General features: G+C 44.1%; 1 protein-coding gene across 1 annotated transcript in view; it reads right to left on the bottom strand.

Annotated features, from left to right (window-relative positions):
* aacs (acetoacetyl-CoA synthetase) overlaps nt 1–21224 on the bottom strand; it is a 54699-nt gene that overhangs the window by 8277 nt on the left and 25198 nt on the right. Inside the window, exons 11-12 of the mRNA XM_014172663.3 lie at nt 11810–11874; nt 10389–10511 (exon numbers count right to left, since the gene is read on the bottom strand). Coding sequence (XP_014028138.2) covers nt 10389–10511; nt 11810–11874 — 188 coding nt within the window. The remainder of the gene's footprint in view (nt 1–10388; nt 10512–11809; nt 11875–21224) is intronic.

Raw genomic sequence — 21224 nt, 5'->3', positions numbered from 1 at the left:
AATCGGGTACATTTTTTATCCGGCCGTGCAAATACTGCCCCCTATCCACAACAGGTTAACCAGGTAGGTTAGTTGAGAACAAGTTCTCATTTGCAACTTCGACCTGGCCAAGATAAAACAAAGCAGTTCGACACATACAACAACAGAGTTACACATGGAGTAAAACAAACAGTCAATAATACAGTAGAAAAACTCTATATACAGTATGTGCAAATGAGGTAGGATAACAGAGGTAAGGCAATAAATAGGCCATGGTGGCGAAGCAATTACAATATAGCAATTAAACACTGGAATGGTAGATGTGCAGAAGATGAATGTGCAAAGTAGAAATAATGGGGTGCAAAGGAGCAAGATAAATAAATAAATAGTATGGGGATGAGGTAGTTAGATGGGCTATTTACTGATGGACTATGTACAGGTGCAGTGATCTGTGAGCTGCTCTGACAGCCGGTGCTTAAAGCTAGTGAGGGAGATGGGAGTCTCCAGCTTCAGTGATTTTTGCAGTTTGTTCCAGTCATTGGGAGCAGAGAACTGGAAGGAAAGGCGGCCAAAGGAAGAATTGGCTTTGGGGGTGACCAGTGAGATATACCTGCTGGAGTGCGTGCTACGGGTGGGTGCTGCTATGGTGACCAGTGAGCTGAGATAAGGCGGGGCTTTACCTAGCAGAGACTTGTAGATGACCTGGAGCCAGTGGGTTTGGCGACGAGTATGAAGCAAGGGCAAGCCAACAAGAGCGTACAGGTCGCAGTGGTGGGTAGTATATGGGGCTTTGGTGACAAAACGGATGGCACTGTGATAGACTGCATCCAAATTGTTGAGTAGCGTGTTGGAGGCTATTTTGTAAATGACATCGTCGAGGATCGGTAGGATGGTGTTTTACGACGGTATGTTTGGCAGCATGAGTGAAGGATGCTTTGTTGAGAAATAGGAAGCCGATTCTAGATTTAATTTTGGATTGGAGATGCTTAATGCGAGTCTGGAAGGAGAGTTTACAGTCTAACCAGACACCTAGGTATTTGTAGTTGTCCACATATTCTAAGTCAGAACCGTCCAGAGTAGTGATGCTGGACGGGCGGGCAGGTTTGGGCAGCATTCGGTTGAAGAGCATGCATTTAGTTTCACTTGTATTTAAGAGCGGTTGGAGGCCACGGAAGGAGAGTTGTATGGCATTGAAGCTCATCTGGAGGTTAGTTAACACAGTGTCCATAGGAGGGCCAGAAGTATACAGAATGGTGTCGTCTGCGTAGAGGTGGATCAGAGAATCATCAGCAGCAAGAGCGACATCATTGATGTATACAGAGAAAAGAGTTGGCCTGAGAATTGAACCCTGGCACCCCCATAGAGACTGCCAGAGGTCCGGACAACAGGCCCTCTAATAGGTCTTCCCTGTGGCTCAGTTGGTAGAGCATGGTGTTTGCAACGCCAGCATGGTGTGTGCGCAACGCCAGGGTTGTGGGTCGATTCCCACGGGGGGCCAGTACAAAAAATAAAAATACAATGAAATGTATGCATTCACTACTGTAAGTCGCTCTGGATAAGAGCGTCTGCTAAATGACTAAAATGTAAAAATAATTTGACACACTGAACTCTGAGAAGTAGTTGGTGAACCAGGCGAGGCAATCATTTGAGAAACTAAGGCTGTCGAGTCTGCCGATAAGATTGTGGTGATTGACAGAGTCGAAAGCCTTAGCCAGGTCGATGAATACAGCTGCACAGTCTCTTATCGATGGCGGTTATGATATCGTTTAGGACCTTGAGCGTGGCTGAGGTGCACCCGTGACCAGCTCTGAAACCAGATTGCATAGCGGAGAAGGTACGGTGGGGTTCGAAATGGTCGGTAATCTGTTTGTTGACTTGGCTTTCAAAGATCTTAGAAAAGGCAGGGTAGGATAGATATAGGTCTGTAGCAGTTTGGGTCTAAAGTGTCTCCCCCTTTGAATAGGGGGATGACCACGGCAGCTTTCCAATCTATGGGAATCTCAGACGATACGAAAGAGGTTGAACAGGCTAGTAATAGGGGTTGCAACATTTTCGGCTGATCATTTTAGAAAGAGAGGGTCCAGATTGTCTAGCCCGGCTGGTTTGTAGGGGTCCAGATTTTGCAGCTCTTTCAGAACATCAGCTATCTGGATTTGGGTGAAGGAGAAATGGGGGAGGCTTGGGCAAGTTGCTGTGGGGGATGGAGGGCTGTTGATCGGGGTAGGGGTAGCTAGGTGGAAAGCAAAGACGAGCCGTAGAAAAATGCTTATTGAAATTCTCAATTATTGTGGATTTATCAGTAGTGACAGTGTTTCCTAGCCTCAGTGCAGTGGGAGGAGGTGCTCTTATTCTCCATGGACTTTACAGTATCCCAGAACTTTGAGTTTGTACTACAGGATGCAAATTTCTCTTTGAAAAAGCTAGCCTTAGCTTTCCTAACTGCCTGTGTGTATTTGTTCCTAACTTCCCTAAAAAGTTGCATGTCACGGGGGCTATTCGACGCTAATGCAGAAAGCCACAGGATGTTTTGTGCTGGTCAAGGGCAGTCAGGTCTGGAGAGAACCAAAGGCTATATCTGTTCCTGGTTCTACATTTTTTGAACGGGGCATGCTTATTGAACATGGTGAGGAAGGCACTTTTAAAGAATATCCAGGCATCCTCTACAGACAGGATGAGGTAAATATCCTTCCAGGAATCCCGGGCCAGGTCGATTAGAAAGGCCTGCTCGCTGAAGTGTTTCAGGGAGCGTTTGACAGTGATGAGGGGTGTAGTGATCAACGTAGAGAATACGGTCATGGTTAGGTGTAGTGAATTCAGTAAGGTGATGTGCGACGGACATTGTAAAGTGTGATGGTGTTGTGGTGCAGGCTTGTTATTCTACAGTAGTACAGTTACGCAACATGGAGCCAATCTACGGTACATTGAGTCTATTCCCACCCCCTCTTTTTATCTGTGGGTGATACCTCTCTCTATCCACCTCTTAAATCTGCTGTTTCTGACAGATGTTCTATTCATCTCTCCTCCCACCTATCCATTCATTCATCCATCCATCCAGCCACCCCTCCACCTATCAGTCACTTCGTTGCATCCCCAAATTCTGCCTGGCTCTTTAGTCGAGCTTAATTGGGTCCGTGGGGAGAATGCCATGCCTGCCTCTCAGTTTAGGCACACTTCAGTGTCACTACAGCAGCCAGTCACAATTGTTTTGTTCTTTCCCCCCCCACATTCCTGACATCCTTATTGGTTACCTCTTACTTTTATGAATATTCCAATTTTTGCAGAGGAAAACTTTGAACATCCTCTGGTGCTTTTTAAAGTCAGATAGGGGTTTGTTCTGTTCCAAAAATAAACTCCCCGTTGAGGAGTGGCACCCAGTGAGAGCACATACACACACAAACTACACAGGAAACCAGGGCAGAGAAATAACAGACGACACCAGATCTGATCAGGAGAGTAGCAGAAAGAGGTGGGAGACTAAGAAAGAAGAGAATGGAGACTATGAAAACACACAAAGAGAGAACACAAATTCCAATTTTCTATACTTAAACATCATCCTCAGCTCTGGCATCTTCCCCAATATTTGGAACCAAGGACTGATCACCCCAAGCCACAAAATTAGAGACAAATTTGACACCAATAACTACATGTCAACAGCAACCTTGGGAAAATTCTCTGCATTATCATTAACAGCAGACTCGTACATTTCCTCAGCAAAAAACAATGTACTGAGCAAATGTTAAATTGGCTTTTTACCAAATTACCGTACGACAGACCATGTATTCACCCTGCACACCCTAATTGACAAACAAACAAAGGCAAAGTCTCCTCAAGCGGTTAGAATTGGCAAAAGATACACACATTTCTTTCCACAGGGCTGGGGATAAGACAGGGATGCAGGCTACTAGAATCTAACGTAAAATGTCTGCTGATGATCTGGTGCCTCTGTCCCCAACCAAGGAGGGCCTACAGCAGCACCTAGATCTTCTGCACACAAAAAACTATACATAGCTTGGCCTAAACATCAGCGCCACAGGTAACTTCCACAAAGCTTTGAACGATCTGAGACACAAGGCAAGAAGGGCCTTCTATGCCATCAAAAGGAACATAAAATTCAACATACCAATTAGGATATGGCTAAAAATACTTGAATCAGATATAGAACCCATTCCCCTTTATGGTTGAGAGGTCTGGGGTCCGCTCACCAACCAAGATTTCACTAAATGGGACAAACACTAAATTGAGAGACCGCATACAGAATTATGCAAAAAATATCCTCTGCGTACAACACCAAATAATTCGAAAACAAATTCAATTTTGATTAACTCCCATATCTATTGGGTGAAATACCAGTGAAGAACAAACACCATTGTAAATATATATAAATATATGTGAGAGAGAGTGAGAGTGAAGGGGTCATATGGCAGTCAGGTGGAAGGATAGAGTTGGGAGTCTTAGCCGTTAAAGTCTACAGGGGTCCGGCTAGCAGGGGGACAGGAAGAGCAGGAGGAAGTGAACACTGCACACATATGCTCAGGCAGACCCCTGTCAGCAGCCTGTAGAGGTGGCCTTCCCGTGGTCCTGGCTGCTAAAAGGTTGACTGAATCAGGCACTGCTGTCCTATGCTAAGACCCATGCACACACATACAGTCGTGGCCAAAAGTTTTGAGAATGACACAAATATTAATTTCCAAAGTTTTCTGCTTCAGTGTCTTTAGATATTTTTGTCAGATGTTACTATGGAATACTGAAGTATAATTACAAGCATTTCATAAGTGTCAAAGGCTTTTATTGACAATTACATGAAGTTGATGCAAAGAGACAATATTTGCAGTGTTGACCCTTCTTTTTCAAGACCTCTGCAATCCGCCCTGGCATGCTGTCAATTAACTTCTGGGCCACATCCTGACTGATGGCAGCCCATTCTTGCATAATCAATGCTTGGAGTTTGTCAGAATTTGTGGGGTTTTGTTTGTCCACCCGCCTCTTGAGGATTGGCCACAAGTTCTCAATGGGATTAAGGTCTGGAGAGTTTCCTGGCCATGGACCCAAAATATCAATGTTTTGTTCCCCGAGCCACTTAGCTTTCACTTTTGCCTTATGGCAAGCTGCTCCATCATGCTGGAAAAGGCATTGTTTGTCACCAAACTGTTCCTGGATGGTTGGGAGAAGTTGCTCTCGGAGGATGTGTTGTTACCATTCTTTATTCATGCCTGTGTTCTTAGGCAACATTGTGAGTGAGCCCACTCCCTTCGCTGAGAAGCAACCCCACACATGGTCTCAGGATGCTTTACTGTTGGCATGACACAGGACTGATGGTAGCGCTCACCTTGTCTTCTCCGGACAAGCTTTTTTCCGATGCCCCAAACAATCGGAAAGGGGATTCAGAGAAAATTACTTTACCCCAGTCCTCAGCAGTCCAATCCCTGTACCTTTTACAGAATATCAGTCTGTCCCTGATGTTTTTCCGAGAGAAGTGGCTTCTTTGCTGCCCTTCATGACACCAGGCCATCTTCCAAAAGTCTTCGCCTCACTGTGCGTGCAGATGCACTCACACCTGCCTGCTGCCATTCCTGGGCAAGCTCTGTACTGGTGGTGCCCCGATCCCGCAGCTGAATCAACTTTAGGAGACGGTCCTGGTGCTTGCTGGACTTTCTTGGGCGCCCTGAAGTCTTCTTCACAACAATTCAACTGCTCACCTTGAAGTTCTTGATGATCCGATAAATGGTTGATTTAGGTGCAATCTTACTCGCAGCAAAATCCTTGCCTGTGAAGCCCTTTTTGTGCAAAGCAATGATGACGGCATGTGTTTCCTTGCAGGTAACCATGGTTCCAAGCACCACCCTCCTTTTGAAGCTTCCAGTATGTTATTCAAACTCAATCAGCATGACAGAGTGATCTCCAGCCTTGTCCTCATCAACACTCACACCTGTGTTAACAAGAGAATCACTGACATGTCAGCTGGTCCTTTTGTGGCAGGGCTGAAATGCAGTAGAAATGCATTTTGGGGATTCAGTTCATTTGCATGGCAAAGAGGGACTTTGCAATTAATTGCAATTCATCTGATCACTCTTCATAACATTCTGGAGAATATGCAACTTGCCATCATACAAACTGAGGCAGCAGACTTTGTGAAAATGTATATTTGTGTCATTCTCAAAACTTTTGGCCACGACTGTACACTCAGCAAAAAAAAGAAACGTCCTCACTGTCAACTGCGTTTATTTTCAGCAAACAAGATTCAACAACTGAGACATAAACTGAAGAAGTTCCACAGGCACATGACTAACAGAAATGGAATAATGCGTTCCTGAACAAGGGGGGGGGGGTCAAAAGTAAGAGTCATTATCTGGTGTGGCCACCAGCTGCATTAAGTACTGCAGTGCATCTCCTCCTCATGGACTGCACCAGATCTGCCTGTTCTTGCTTGGAGGTGTTACCCCACTCTTCCACCAAGGCACCTGCAAGTTCCCAGACCTTTCTGGGGGGGGAATGGCCCTAGCCCTCACCCTCCGATCCAACAGGTCCCAGACATGCTTAATGGGATTGAGATCCGGGCTCTTCGCTGGCAATGGCAGAACACTGACATTCCTGTCTTGCAGGAAATCACGCACAGAACGAGCAGTATGGCTGGTGGCATTGTCTTGCTGGAGGGTCATGTCAGGATGAGCCTGCAGGAAGGGTACCACATGAGGGAGGAGGATGTCTTCCCTGTAACTCACAGCGTTGAGATGTCCTGCAATGACAACAAGCGCAGTCCAATGATGCTGTGACACACCTCCCCAGACCATGACGGACCCTCCACCTCCAAAATCGATCCCGCTCCAGAGTACAGGCCTCGGTGTAACGCTCATTCCTTCGACGATAAACGCGAATCCAACCATCACCCCCAGTGAGACTAAACCGCGACTCGTCAGTGAAGAGCACTTTTTGCCAGTCCTGTCTGTCCAGCAACGGTGGGTTTATGCCCATAGGCGACGTTGTTGCCAGTGATGTCTGGTGAGGACCTGCCTTACAACAGGCCTACAAACCCTCAGTCCAGCCTCTCTCAACCTATTGTGGACAGTCTGAGCACTGATGGAGGGATTGTGCGTTCCTGGTGTAACTCGGGCAGATGTTGTTGCAATCCTGTACCTGTCCCGCAGGTGTGATGTTCGGATGTACCGATCCTGTGCAGGTGTTGTTACATGTGGTCTGCCACTGCGAGGACGATCAGCTATCCATCCTGTCTCCCTGTAGCGCTGTCTTAGGCGTCTCACAGTACGGACATCGCAATTTATTGCCCTGGCCACATCTGCAGTCCTCATGCCTCCTTGCAGCATGCCTAAGGCACGTTCACACAGATGAGCAGGGACCCTGGGCATCTTTCTTTTGGTGTTTTTCAGAGTCAGTAGAAAGGCCTCTAGTGTCCTAAGTTTTCATAACTGTGACCTTAATTGCCTACCGTCTGTAAGCTGTTAGTGTCTTAACGACCGTTCCACAGGTGCATGTTCATTAATTGTTGATGGTTCATTAAACAAACATAGGAAACAGTGTTTAAACCCTTTACATTGAAGATTTGTGAAGTTATTTGCATTTTTACGAATTATTTTTGAAAGACATGGTCCTGAAAAAGGGACGTTTCTTTTTTTGCTGAGTTTACATGCGCACACAGACAAACACACACACACGCGCACACAGACAAACACACACACACGCGCACACAGACAAACACACACACACACACACACACACCAGGGTAGGTATTTAACCAGGACTTGGGGCAAGAATCTGCTGGAAAGGTCACACACACTATATAAAAGCATATGTTCACATATAACACACACTATATAAAACATATGTTCACATATAACATACACTATATAAAACATACGGTGCATTCTGAAAATATTCAGACATCTTGATTTTTTCTGTATTTTCTTAATTGACAGCCTTCTTCTACAATGGATTGAATTCATTTTTTCCCTCAATCTACACACAATACCACAAAGCAAAAACAGGTTTCTTAGAAATTTCTGCAAATGTATTCAAAATAAAAAACATAAGTATTCTGACCCTTTGCTATGAGACTCGAAATTTAGCTCAGGTGCATCCTGTTTTCAAAAACCCCATGGTCACTTTGACAGAGCACCAGAGTTCCTCTGTGGCGATGGGAGAACCTTCCAGAATGACAACCATCTCTGCAGCACTCCACCAATCAAGCCTTTATGGAAGAGTGGCCAGACGGAACTCACTCCTCAGTAAAAGGAACATGACACAGCCCACTTGGAGTTTGCGTAAAGGCACCTAAAGGACTCTGACCATGATAAACAAGATTCTCTGGTCTGGTAAAACCAAGAATGAACTCTTTGGCCTACATGTCAAGCGTCACGTCTGGAGGAAACCTGGCACCATCCTTACGGTGAAGCATGGTGGTGGCAGCATCATGCTGTGGGGATGTTTCTCAGCGGCAGGGACTGGGAGACTAGTCAGGATCGAGGGAAAGATGAATGGAGCAAAGTACAGAGATCACTAATGAAAACCTGCTCCAGAGCGCTCTGGACCTCAGACTGGGGCGAAGGTTCCCCTTCCAACAGGACAATGACGCTAAGCACACAAACAAGACAACGCAGGAGTGACTTTGGGACAAGTTTCTGAATTTCCTTGAGTGGCCCAGCCAGAGCCTGGACTTGAACACGATCGAACATCTCTGGAGAGACCTGAAAATAGCTGTGCAGCAACACTCCCCATCCAACCTGACAGAGCTTGAGAGGATCTGCAGAGAAGAAATGGGAGAAACTCCCCAAATACAGGTGTGCCAAGCTTGTAGCATCATACCCAAGAAGACTTGAGGCTATAATCGCTGCCAAAGGTGCTTCAACAAAGTTCTGAGTAAAGGGTCTGAATACTTACGCAAATGTGATTTCATTTTGTTATTAGCAAACATTTCTACAATCCTGGTTTTTGCTTTGTCATTATGGAGTATTGTGTGTAGACTGATGAGGGGGAAAAAAACTAACAATTAATCAATTTTAGAATAAGGATGTAACGTAACAGCATTTGGAAAAAGTGAAGGGGTCTGAATACTTTCACATTATGAACACACACACAGCCATGCATTCAGTCACACACAAGATTCCTCAGTCTGCTTTGCTTGTGTGTGTTCCTTTCAGGCAGCAGACACTTGTGCCTGCGGCAGCTGACATTTCAATGAAAGACACATGGCGTCCACTGCCACGAAACGTCGCTCAAATCCATCTTGTAAATGTTAAGTGCCGAGTGGCGCTAAGGGTGTCAGAGACTTCTCTGAAAACCCGTCTGTCAACAGAGCACGAAGCGCTGTAGAAAGCTGAACCTTTCTCTACTGAAGAAATACTCCCACCACCAATGACACGTGCGTCCTAAATGGCACTATTACCTACATATTGCACTACTTTTCCACCAGAACCTTATGGCCATGTGATCCTATGGGGCCTGGTCTAAAGTAGTGCACTATATAGGGAATAGGATGTCATTTGGGATGCAACCAGACTCCTGGAACAGGGATCACACCCACACTCATTTACAGTAATGTCAAGGCTTAGATGATGGAAGTGTGGTAGGAAAAACTGTACACTTTAACTCGCTGGTAGGGTACATGGTAGTGTATTACAGGCCAGTCGGTTGTACAGATCTGCATGGGTCTAAATGCAACCGGATTGCCAAAATGTGCCACTTGAAGTCTTTGGGTCCTGGCTGCCTTGAGAATAAACTTTTTCTAAGACAGAACTAATCTTGCAGGAAGTTGTTCCCACTGTCAGATGCACACGGTGGACTTGAGTGGCAGCAGCTTCAAGTGATAATGTTATTTTAGGAGTGCTGTTGAGCGGATCAGACGTGCCCGACGGCATAGCTTACTGTGTTAATTCTCCTTCCTTTGTGCCTGCCGCCCCCGATGGGAAAGTGACACAGACTGCATGCATACAGGGACATCACAAGGTGTCGTTTCCTTCAGGAGTGAATGATTGAGTCGTGGACTCCACCTGACCTCAGATACACACACCTGTCGCTTTTATAGGGTGCAACGTCCAATTAAAGTGCAGTTAAATCGGGACGAATGGACAGGCAACCAGTCGTCTGGCAGTACTGAGAATCTTCTAGATAAATAGGCTGCATGTTCCTTTACCGACAAACATAATGCCAATTCAGTGTATTGAGTCGCGAGCGTACCTGTGTGATTTGTTCAGAGCCGGTAGTCTAGTGGTAAGGATGTTCCCATATAATACCCTCCAACGGAGACCGGGGGTTCAAGACCCTCCCCACTGTTCCTCCCGCTTGCCTCTCTCTCCCTCCCCCTCTGTTTCGTACCGTGTCAAATGTAAAACATATATATGAGTGTGAGTCGTCAGCTGCTTTGTGTTGTACTGTGTCATGCCATGTGATGTGGCTCTCACCTGAGATGGAGCCCAGCAGCACGTTGTTCTTGATGCAGCGGTATACGTACTCATAGCTCTGGGGCTTCAGGGGCGAGCCCGTGGACAGGATGGTGTGCAGGGTCTGCAGCGCGTGTGTGTTTGCTGCACCGAAAGAAAGGAGAGAGACATGAGACGTCAGACCAGTACTCAACAGAGGGGAGTCAAGCCTTTAAATCTCTAGGACGCTTCATGAATATGGGCCCAGATCTCTCAGAGACATCTAGAACAGAATACAGCACAGAACTACAACTGACTGGGATGAACAGGGCAAGAGGGGGACAGCGTCCACACAGAAGTTTGGCGAGGTGCCAGTGTCCCCCGCTGGGCTGGTTGGGAGGGGCGTACCTCCCAGATCTGAGCCCACCACAGGAGTCGACACGCCCCACCAGGCCACCAGGTGTCAGTCAAAAATGTCAACCCAGGCACAGGACCTCCGGAGGGGCCAGGAAGCATCCCCCATCCCCTAAAATATCAGCCACTCACCAGGAGCATATGCCAACACACCAACTCCCCACTGAGATAGCCACTAGGCCTATAGACACACACACTCTCTGAATAAAGATGGGGTTGTGATTATAACAGTGGGTTGGGACTAGTGGAGCCCCTAGAGCCGACTGTAGAATATATCTACGCTATTAAAGCTCATCTGCATGTTTAAACGAGGGAGGAGGAGGAGAGATGGCCCTCTCCACTAATTTAGTTCATCATCATTCCTCTTCAACGCACTCACCCAGCGTCTGAAGAGCAGAGAGGAGTTTTAAATGAATGAATGCTTGGGGAGGTGACAAGGAGCACAGACCGTGCTTTTAACAAGCATCCCACTGGGCCACACTCAGGCTGAGGCCTCTAAGAGCTACAGGTAACTGTAAAAAATAATGGAAGCCTGTAAGTAAACGAGGGATAAAAAGTACAATATATTGAAAGCAGGTGCATCCACACAGTTGTGGTTCCTGAGTTAATTAAGCAGTTAACATACCATCACGCTTAGGTTCAAGTCTAAAAATGCTGGGAAGGCCATTATTTTGGCTGCCATGGCTATGCCCCCATAGGACGACAAAGCACCCATCCACAGGGCACGAGTGGTCACTGAATGGTTTGATTAGCATGAAGATGATGTAAGCCATACGCCATGGTTCTCAGTCTCAGTCACCAGATCTCAGTCCAATGTTCTGCCTTGTGGTGACCCAACGCCCTATTAAGACTCTTTATATGGGCGTTTCCTTTATTCTGGCAGTTACCTGTAGACGGTATAGGTTCAGATGCGCTGCTATACTGGATGTCATTTAGCAGCAGTTTGGAACTCATGACCCTGGAGTTGTAAGCGCCGTGTTTAACCAACGGAGTCACACAAAACCACCACCATATACCTGTCCACTAGTCTTACGGGTCTGTCTACTCACCAGGCTTTAGATCTCTCTCCTCCAGAACAGCCAGCCATTTTGCCCCAGTCCCAAAAATAGTGATGCTAAAGAAAAGAAAAACAAAAAAAGGTGGGTAAAAATAAGACAAAGGATAATAAGACAAAGGAGGGCATACTGTCAAATCTACCGTTCCAGTGTTTTACTTGCTATATTGTATTTACTTTGCCACCACGGCCTTTTTTTGCCTTTACCTCCCTTATCTCACCTCATTTGCTCACATTGTATATAGACTTATTTTTCTACTATATGTTTGTTTTACTCCATGTGTAACTCTTGTTGTATGTGTCAAAGTGCTTTGCTTTATCTTGGCCAGGTCGCAATTGTAAATGAGAACTTGTTCTCAACTTGCCTACCTGGTTAAATAAAGGTGAAATAAAAAAATACAAATAAAGACACAAAGGAGAGGATAATAAGAACATAAAGGATAATAAGACAGAGGCTAAGACACTCAAAATCAAATGTATTGGCCACATACACGTGTTTAGCAGATGTTATTACTGGTGTAGAGAAATGCTTATGTTTCTAGCTCCAACAGTGCAGTAATATCTAACAGTTTCACAACATTTACCCAAAATACACGTAAATCAAAGTAAGGAATGGATTACAAAATATATACATATGTGCGGCATTGGCCTAAGATGCAGTGGCATAGTATAGAATACACTATATACATATGAGATGGGTGATGCAATATGTAAACAGAATTTAAAAGTGACTGAGATACCGTGGAATAGTGTGTGCAGTTTATACATATGAGATGAGTAATGTTAGATACAGAAACATTAATAAAGTGCCCAGTGATTCCTAATCTATGTCTGTCTATAGGCAGCAGCCTCTAATGTGCTAGTGATGGCTATTTAGCAGCCTTGAGATAGCTGTTTTTCAGTCTCTTGGTCCCAGCTTTGATGCACCTGTACTGACCTCGCCTTCTGGATGATAGCGGGGTGAACAGGCAGTGGCTCTGGTGGTTAATGTCCTTGATGATCTTTTTGGCCTTCCTATGGCATTGAGTGCTATAGGTGTCCAGGAGGGTGGGAAGTTTGCATTGGGCAGACCGCACCATCCTCTGGAGAGCTTTGCGGTTGTGGGCGGTGCAGTTGCTGTACCAGGCGGTGATACAGCCTGACAGGACGCTCTCAATTGTCCATCTGTAAAAGTTTGAGAGTTTTAGGTGCCAAGCCAAATTTCTTCAGCCTCCTGTTGTGCCTTCTTCGCCACACTGTCTGTGTGGGTGGACCATTTCAGTTTGTCAGTGATGTGTACGCCGAGGAACTTGAAGCTTTCCACCTTCTCCACTACGGTCCCGTCGATGTGGATAGGGGGATGCTCCCTCTGCGGTTTCCTGAAGTCCACGAGCATCTCCTTTGTTTTGTTGACGTTGAGTGAGAGGTTATTTTCCTGGCACCACACTCCCAGAGCCCTCACCTCATCCCTGTAGGCTGTCTCATCATTGTTGGTAATCAAGCCTACTACTGTTGTGTCGTCTGAAAACTTGATGTTTGAGTTAGAGGCGTGCATGGCCACGCAGTCATGGGTGATAAGGGAGTACAGGAGGGGGCTGAGAACGCACCCTTATGGGGCCCAGGATCAGCAAAGAGGTGTTCTTTCCTACCTTCACCAACCGGGGGCGACCCGTCAGGAAGTCCAGGAACCAGTTGCACAGGGCAGGGTCAGACCCAGGGCCTCGAGCTTGGAGGGTACTATGGTGTTGAATGCTGAGCTATGAACAGCATTCTTACATAGGTATGCCTCTTGTCCAGATGGGACAGGGCAGTATGGTGGCGATCTATTGGGGCGGTAAGCAAATTGAAGTGGGTCTAGGGTGGCAGGTAAGGTGGAGGTGATACGATCCTTGACTAGTCTCTCAAAGCACTTCATGATGACAGAGGTGAGTGCTACGGAGCCGATAGTCATTTAGTTCAGTTACCTTTGCTTTCTTAGGTACAGGAACAATGGTGGACATCTTGAAACATGTAGGAACAGCAGACTGGGATAGTGAGAGATTGAATATATCTGTAAACACACCAACCAGCTGGTCTGCGCATGCTCTGAGGACGTGGCTAGGGATACCATCTTGACCGGCAGCCTTGCGAGGGTTAACACGCTTAAATGTCTTACATCAGCCACGGAGAAGGAGAGCCCACAGTCCTTGATAGCAGACAGCGTCGGTGACTCTGTATTATCCTCAAAGCGAGCGAAGGAGTTGAACCTGTCCGGAAGCAAGACGGGGTCCGCGACGTGGCTGGTTTTCCTTTTCTAATCCATGATTGTCTGTAGACCCTGCCACATACGCCTCGTGTCTGAGCCGTTGAACCGGGACTCAACTTTGTCCCTATACCGACGTTTAGCCTGCTTGATTGCTTTGCGGAGTGAATAACTACTGTTTGCATTCTTCCATATTCCCAGTCTTCAACAGAGAAAAAAAAATGTATGAAATGTATGCATTCACTACTGTAAGTCGCTCTGGATAAGAGCGTCTGCTAAATGACTAAAATGTAAATGTTCTAGCCCTTGTTAAATGCGGTGGTTCGCGCTTTCAGTTTTGCGCGAATGCTCCCATCTATCCACGGTTTCTGGTTGGGGTAGGTTTTAATAGTCACAGTGGGTACAACATCTCCTATGCACTTCCTGATAAACTCATTCACCGTATCGGTATGTGTGTCAATATTATTTTCTGATGCTACTCTGAACATATCCCATGATCAAAACAATCTTGATGCTTGGATTCTGATTGGTCAGACTAGCGTTGAATAGGATACTAAGACACACAAAAGGCTAATAAGACATAAGTGATGCAAAAATACATTGACCAAGTGACTGACAGAAAAATATAGGCTATGCCCAGCAAAATGTATCCTTTTTATCTGTATTCATACGACAATTCTAAATGGATTTTATTTATTTTTTATCTCACCCATCTACACACAATACCCCATAATGACAAAGTGAAAACATGTTTTTATACATTTATTGAAAGTGAAATACAGAAATCTCATTTACATAAATATTTACACCCCTGAGTCAATACTTCATAGAAGCACCGTTGACAGCGATTACAGTCTTTCTGGGTAAGACTAAGAGCTTCCACACCTGAATTGTGCAACATTTGCCCATTATATTTTTCAAAATTCTTCAAACTCTGTCAAATTGGTTGTTGAACATTGCTAGACAACCATAGATTTTCACAACTGTAACTCAGCAACTCAATACAGCATTTCACCGTCTTCTTGGTAAGCAACTCCAGTGTAGATTTGGCCTTGTGTTTTAGGTTATTGTCCTGCTGAAAGATGAATTCATCTTTCAGTGTCTGGTGGAAAGATTCAACGCTCCGTCTGCTTTCCACCAGCAGGATTCATGTTTTGGAATATTTGCTTCCTTCTTTTCACTGTGTCATTTGGTTAGTATGGTAGAGTAACTAGAATGTTGTTGATCAATCCTCAGTTCTATCACAGCCATTAAACTCTGTAACAGTTTTAAAATCACCACTGGCCTCATGGTGAAATCAATGAGCGGTTTCCTTTCTCTCTGGCAACTGAGTTAGGAAGGATGCCTGTATCTTTGTAGTGATTGGATGGTGTGTCAATACAGTACACCCAAAGTGTAAATAACTTCACTATGCTTAAAATGGATATTCAATGTCATTTAAAAAAATAAAAAATTACCAACAGGTGCCCTTCTTTGCGAGGCATTGGAAAACCTTCCTGGTCTTTGTGGTTGAATCTGTATTTGAAATTCACTGCTAGACTGAGGGACCTTCCAGATAATTGTATGTGTGGGGTACAGAGATGAGGTAGTCATTCAGAAATCATGTTAAATGTTATTACTGCAAACAGAGTAGGTCCATGCAACTTCTTATTTTTACTCCTCAACTTATTTAGGCTTGTGCTTGAATACCTCTCGACTTGAGCTGTTCATTTAAAAAAAAATGTTTAAAAAAAAAAAAAAGACATCATTCCACTGACATGGAATATTGTGACAAAATGTAAATGTAATCCATTTTAAATTCAGGCTGTTACAACAAAATGTGGAAAAAGTCAAGGGGAGTGAATACTTTCTGAATGCGTAATAAAATGCTCTGAATCTATCGACAAAGACGACTCAATCTGGACGACAACCACCTGACAATCAACAAATGTATACTGTTTCTATTGTGACAGTTGGGACACAAAATAATATAAAATGGTCCTTGTTCTGTCCAGGTGGACCACATAACAACCCGCAGCAATAAGCAGACATTGATTGGTGACCGTGATTGTCCTGTATAACCCGTAATGGAAGCCCCCAACCAAGGCTGTGAGAGGGTCACATGATGGGGGGGGGGGGTGGAGCCTGTTCATGACAAAGCAATATCGTAGTAGGGATGAGGTGACGAGGTCACACCCCTGTCCTGTCGCACTGCCCACCCCAGCACTGCCCACCCCACACAGCACTGCCCACCCCAGCACTGCCCACCATAGCACTGCCCACCATAGCACTGCCCACCATAGCACTGCCCACCCCACCCCAGCCCTTAAATGAGCAGCTGAGATGTATCCCAAATGGCACCCTATTCCCTATATAGTGCACAACTTTAGACCAGGGTCCATAGGGACGCATGCATTGAAAAGGTTGAATGGCCTTGAGACAAGCGACAGCTCGTTACTCATTTCAACCACACATCGTCAAATCAGAACAACTGTCCTTTAAAAAAGGCCCAGTGCAGTGAGAAACGTGATTTTCCTGTGTTTTACACACTGAATTGTCAGCCTGTTTCGGTGGGATAGTTTTGGCCTTCCATGGTGACATCACCAGACAGTAAATTAGTTAAAAGACCAATATGGAGTTCCAAACCCTTGTGTCAATAACACAATTTTAGTTGTCCCTCCCCCCCTCAGACCACTCCCAGACAGTCCTAGCTAAATTGATGCTTGTGAAATTGCTCTTTGCTAAGAAGTTGTTCCTTTTTGACAATTTTCATTGAAAACAATCACTATGAATGCCAGTCTCTCTTGGTTAAAAGTGGAGAGTGACTGCATCACTTCTTTTTAGAAGAAACATTGTTGCAAATGCTAAATTGTTTGCATAGTCAACTTACACACAGCACTGATACACACACTTATCCCACCAGACATGCCACCAGCGGTCTTTTCACAGTCCCCAAATCCAGAACCATTATTGTATGGAACTCCATTCCATCTCATATTGCTCAAATAAACAGCAAGCCTGGTTTCAAAAAACAGAAAGCAACACCTCTCCCCTATTTGACCTAGATAGTTTGTGTGTATGTATTGATATGTAGGCTACGTGTACCTTCTGTCATTTTCCAAAATGTATGTAGTTCTGTCCTTGAGTGGTTGTCTATTAAATGTTCTGTATTATGTCATTCTGTATTATTTCATGTTTTGTGTGGACCCCAGGAAGAGTAGCTGCTGCTTTTGCAATAGCTAATGGGGATCCTAATGAAATACCAAATACAGTAAGGGACTTAAATCGTTACCCAGAAATGATTTCATATTGAGATAAAAACGGCTGCATTGGACCTTTAATGCTTTTCCTACAATGTCTCATGTGACTGTTCTTTCATGTGTATGATTAGTCCAGCCAGTCTAACACATTGAGGGGCCAGAAATGATTGACACCTTTGATAAAGAAGAGCAAAAATGACTTTATAAAATAAAAATACTGAGCTATATTGTATGAAAAAAAAAACTTTGAACAATTATATTAGTACAAGTTAAAATAATTTCCAAGGTTTTTGGTCTAACAAGTAATTGTTTTTTTAAATCAACAAAAAAAAGGTTGGGGTAAAAATTTGACACCCGTTTTCAATACCTCTCCTTGCAAAGATAATGGCACAGCCTTTTTCTAAAATGTTTTACGAGTTGGAAAACATTGTGAGGGATCTTAGACCGTTCCTCCAAACAGACAGGATTGGGGAGTAACTGACTACATGTAATCTGATCACAAAAATATAACTAATCAGTTACATTACCAGCAAAAATATTGTAATCAGATTAATCTAGTTTTTCAAAAATATCTGTACTTATTACTTTTAATTTCAGAAAGGATATTTCCCCCCAAAAATACATTGACACATTCCTGTTTTTCAGCATTGAAAAAGGTGCAAGTTTAAGTTTGTTCCTCCTGAGCGAGTCTGACCACAAATCAGAGACCACTATGATGACACACCAAATGCATTTGATGGATCCTGGTCTTGTAATGCCTCTTAAAGCGCCAATCAGCAGTAGAGAAAAGAAAAACAACTCCCAGCCCCTATTTTGGTAAAAAGCTGAGTGATGGGGCTGGAGAACTTTAACCACTCAAATTCATAGACAGAGCTATGGATGCAAGGACTGACCATCCATGATATCAAAAGTATAGGTACCCCTTGACTTATTCCACAATTTATTATGTTACAGCCTGAATTCAAAATGGATGAAACAGATTTTTTTTCTCAACCATCTAGAAACTATACCACATAATGACAAAGTGAAAATATGTTCGAATGTATTGGTCACATACACATGTTGAGCAGATGTGTAGTGAAATGCTTATGCTTCTATCTCCGACAGTGCAGTAATATCTAACAAGTGATATCTAACAGTTTCACAACATTTACCCAAAATACACGTAAATCTAAGTAAGGAATGGATTAAAATATATATACATATATGTCAGAGTGGACATTACAGAAAATAGTATGTGTGTGGGGTACAGAAATGGGGTAGTTATTATAAAAATCATGTTAAATCACTATTATGTGAATTGTTAAGCAAATGTTTACTGAACTCGTTTAGGCTTGCCATAACAAAGGGGTTGAATACTTACTGAGTCAACACATTTCAGCTTTCATTTTCTATTAAATTTGTAAAAAAAAAAAAAAAAAAAAAAAAAAAAACCTAGAAACATAATTCCACTTTGACATTATGGGGTATTGTGTGTAGACCAGTGAGAAAACAAAATCTCTCATTTTATTTACTTTAAATCAGGCAGGAACAACAAAATGTGGGAAAAGTCAAGGGGTCTGAATACTTTCTGAAGGCGCTGTATATAGTAATATTAGCTAAAAGCAGCCACACATTATCCAACATGGATATTGGATATTCTATTGGCAGAAGAAGGTAGTTAATTTTTTTAATGGCAGAATAATGATATAAAGCCAGCTGTGTTTGGGCCTGACCTTTCACCTGTAACCTTTAGATGGCGCTGTTCGCTTCACTAAACACCCAGCTGTATACATCAATAATAATATAAAAAATTTGTAGAGTGCATTTTGCACACTTACTGCACATCAATGCCCCTGGGAGAGCTATGAGCCATGATGTTCAAACCGTTTACAAACCATCATTAGAACAAACTATATTGAGCTCTTAATATTAGCCTTAGGCAATAGGACTCAATGGATTTTTACATTGTGTGTATTTAAATTTCATCATTAGTAGCTTACACTTGTTTTAAGACCGTGTACTGTATATGCCAACAATACACCGGTCACCTCATTAGGACATGATACGGTTGTTCCTCCTTTAAAAGTTGCAGCGTAGCTTGAATGGTGCCGCAGAATTCTATGGCACGTTATTTAAGTGAGCCACCAGTACCATGCTAGTTAGTGCTAGTTTGACCACCAGGGGACATCTTTGAGAAGCATTTGGTAGCCTTCAATAATGGCTGTACTAGAGATTGCGGGCACGCGGGAGACCGGGGTTCAATTCCCCAACGGGATGGAAGGAGTAGGCTGTCCTTGTAAATAGGAATTTGTTCTTAACTGATTCCATGTGTGTTATGTCATAGTTTTGATGTCTTGTTTAACGCTTTGTTAAAAAAATATATATATTTTGGAGATGATTTGGTTTTCAACTAACATACAATGAGCGAGAAAAAGGCCATTCTTGAACATGGGGTGAGACATTGTTACTAATTCGTAAATAAAGCCAGTTTGTTATTTAGAATGATTTCTGTTTTTAGAGGGAGAGAAACCAAAAACCTACAAGTCATCTCATGGGTCTCCCAGTCGAGGCCGGCACCGGTATTAAACTAGCCTCTGTAGCAACACAGCCTGCACTGTTATGCAGTGTCTTAGACCGTGGCGCTGTACAACATGACTGGTCGGGAGTGGGCTACAGTACCACAGTAACACCAAAATAATCCTAACAAAATTAAATAATACTAAAACTGTTACACTAAGGTTTGTAAGTAATACTGAAGTCGTGCACAATTATCAGTTTCCATTTCGGTTTATGTCACCCATTCATTGTCAGTTAGAGACACAGTAGGACCCAAAAGCATAATCAGTGCTCTAACTCCCCCTTGTGGTGGTCTTGAGCAATGAAGTGGTGATGCAGGGTACCGTACTAAACCACAAATGACCTCTAAATCCCGCGGCGTAAGCTCGCAACTTTTAAAAGGGGGAACCACTGTATGCAGCAGACGAACTGGGCATATGGCATTCACCCCACTGCAAAACTAGGGCCTGGTATCGCATTTTTTTACAGGGCTGCACGGGTTTCCATAAGATTACAGAAACAGTCATTCCAACAGCGCCTCGTATTGTAGATCAACAAGTCCTCTGTGTAGGTCGGTGTGTGCGCTCCACGCGGGCACTGTCCAGTGTTGAATAAGAAACAAGGCTAATTTTGCCCAGGAAATCCATCTGAGAAACAAAGGGACTCTGGTGAAGAGGAGGAACAACACCTCTCCTTTGTCCTCGACTACACTCCCTGGCACCCGCCCTTCTTTCCCTCTCTTCTTTCTCCTCAGGTAGAATACAAGAGGAAGACAATCGCATGTATCGACCCTGTTTTACCATCTACTTTCACCATTCAAATGGGAGAGATATTAAAAAAGGGGATTCTTTTTACAGTGGGCTTCCTGAATGAGTGCTTCATTGGGTTCATTTACACAGCTGAACAGTCTCGGTCCATGTTTCTTCCATGGGAAATCAATGATCAGACATTTATGTGGTGTGAGCTCCTCCTGGCGGTCTCCTCCTGCTCTCTCAATTCCTCACGCAAGCACCATGTATCAGAGAACCCATTGACAACCTTCAGACAATCCCCAAACAACCTTCTACCACAGGTCACAAAGCGGGATGGGGAGTTAGAGAGAGAGAGAGCTAACATTTGGGATTGGACTTAAGATCAACTTTGCTCGTGAAGGTAACTCGACAATAAGGTTAGTAGAATGTTAGTAAAAAAGATGACATGTTGTGATTTCATTTGCAAGGAAAACGTGGCTCTCACATGCCAGCCACCAATTCAGATTGTTGGTAGAGGACCTAATTGCTGCTGGTCTTGCATGGGGCGGCAGGTAGCCTAGTGGTTAGATCTAGCATCCTTTCGGGCCAGTAACCGAAAGGTTGCTAGATCGAATCCCCCGAGCTGACAAGGTAAAAATCTGTCGTTCTGCCCCTGAACAA

Source organism: Salmo salar, chromosome 24 (genome assembly GCF_965601325.2).
Source record: "Salmo salar chromosome 24, fSalSal1, whole genome shotgun sequence".
Taxonomy (NCBI): Eukaryota; Metazoa; Chordata; class Actinopteri; order Salmoniformes; family Salmonidae; genus Salmo; species Salmo salar.
The sequence above is the reverse complement of the archived record's forward strand: the minus strand, read 5'-3'. Positions and strand labels throughout refer to the sequence as shown.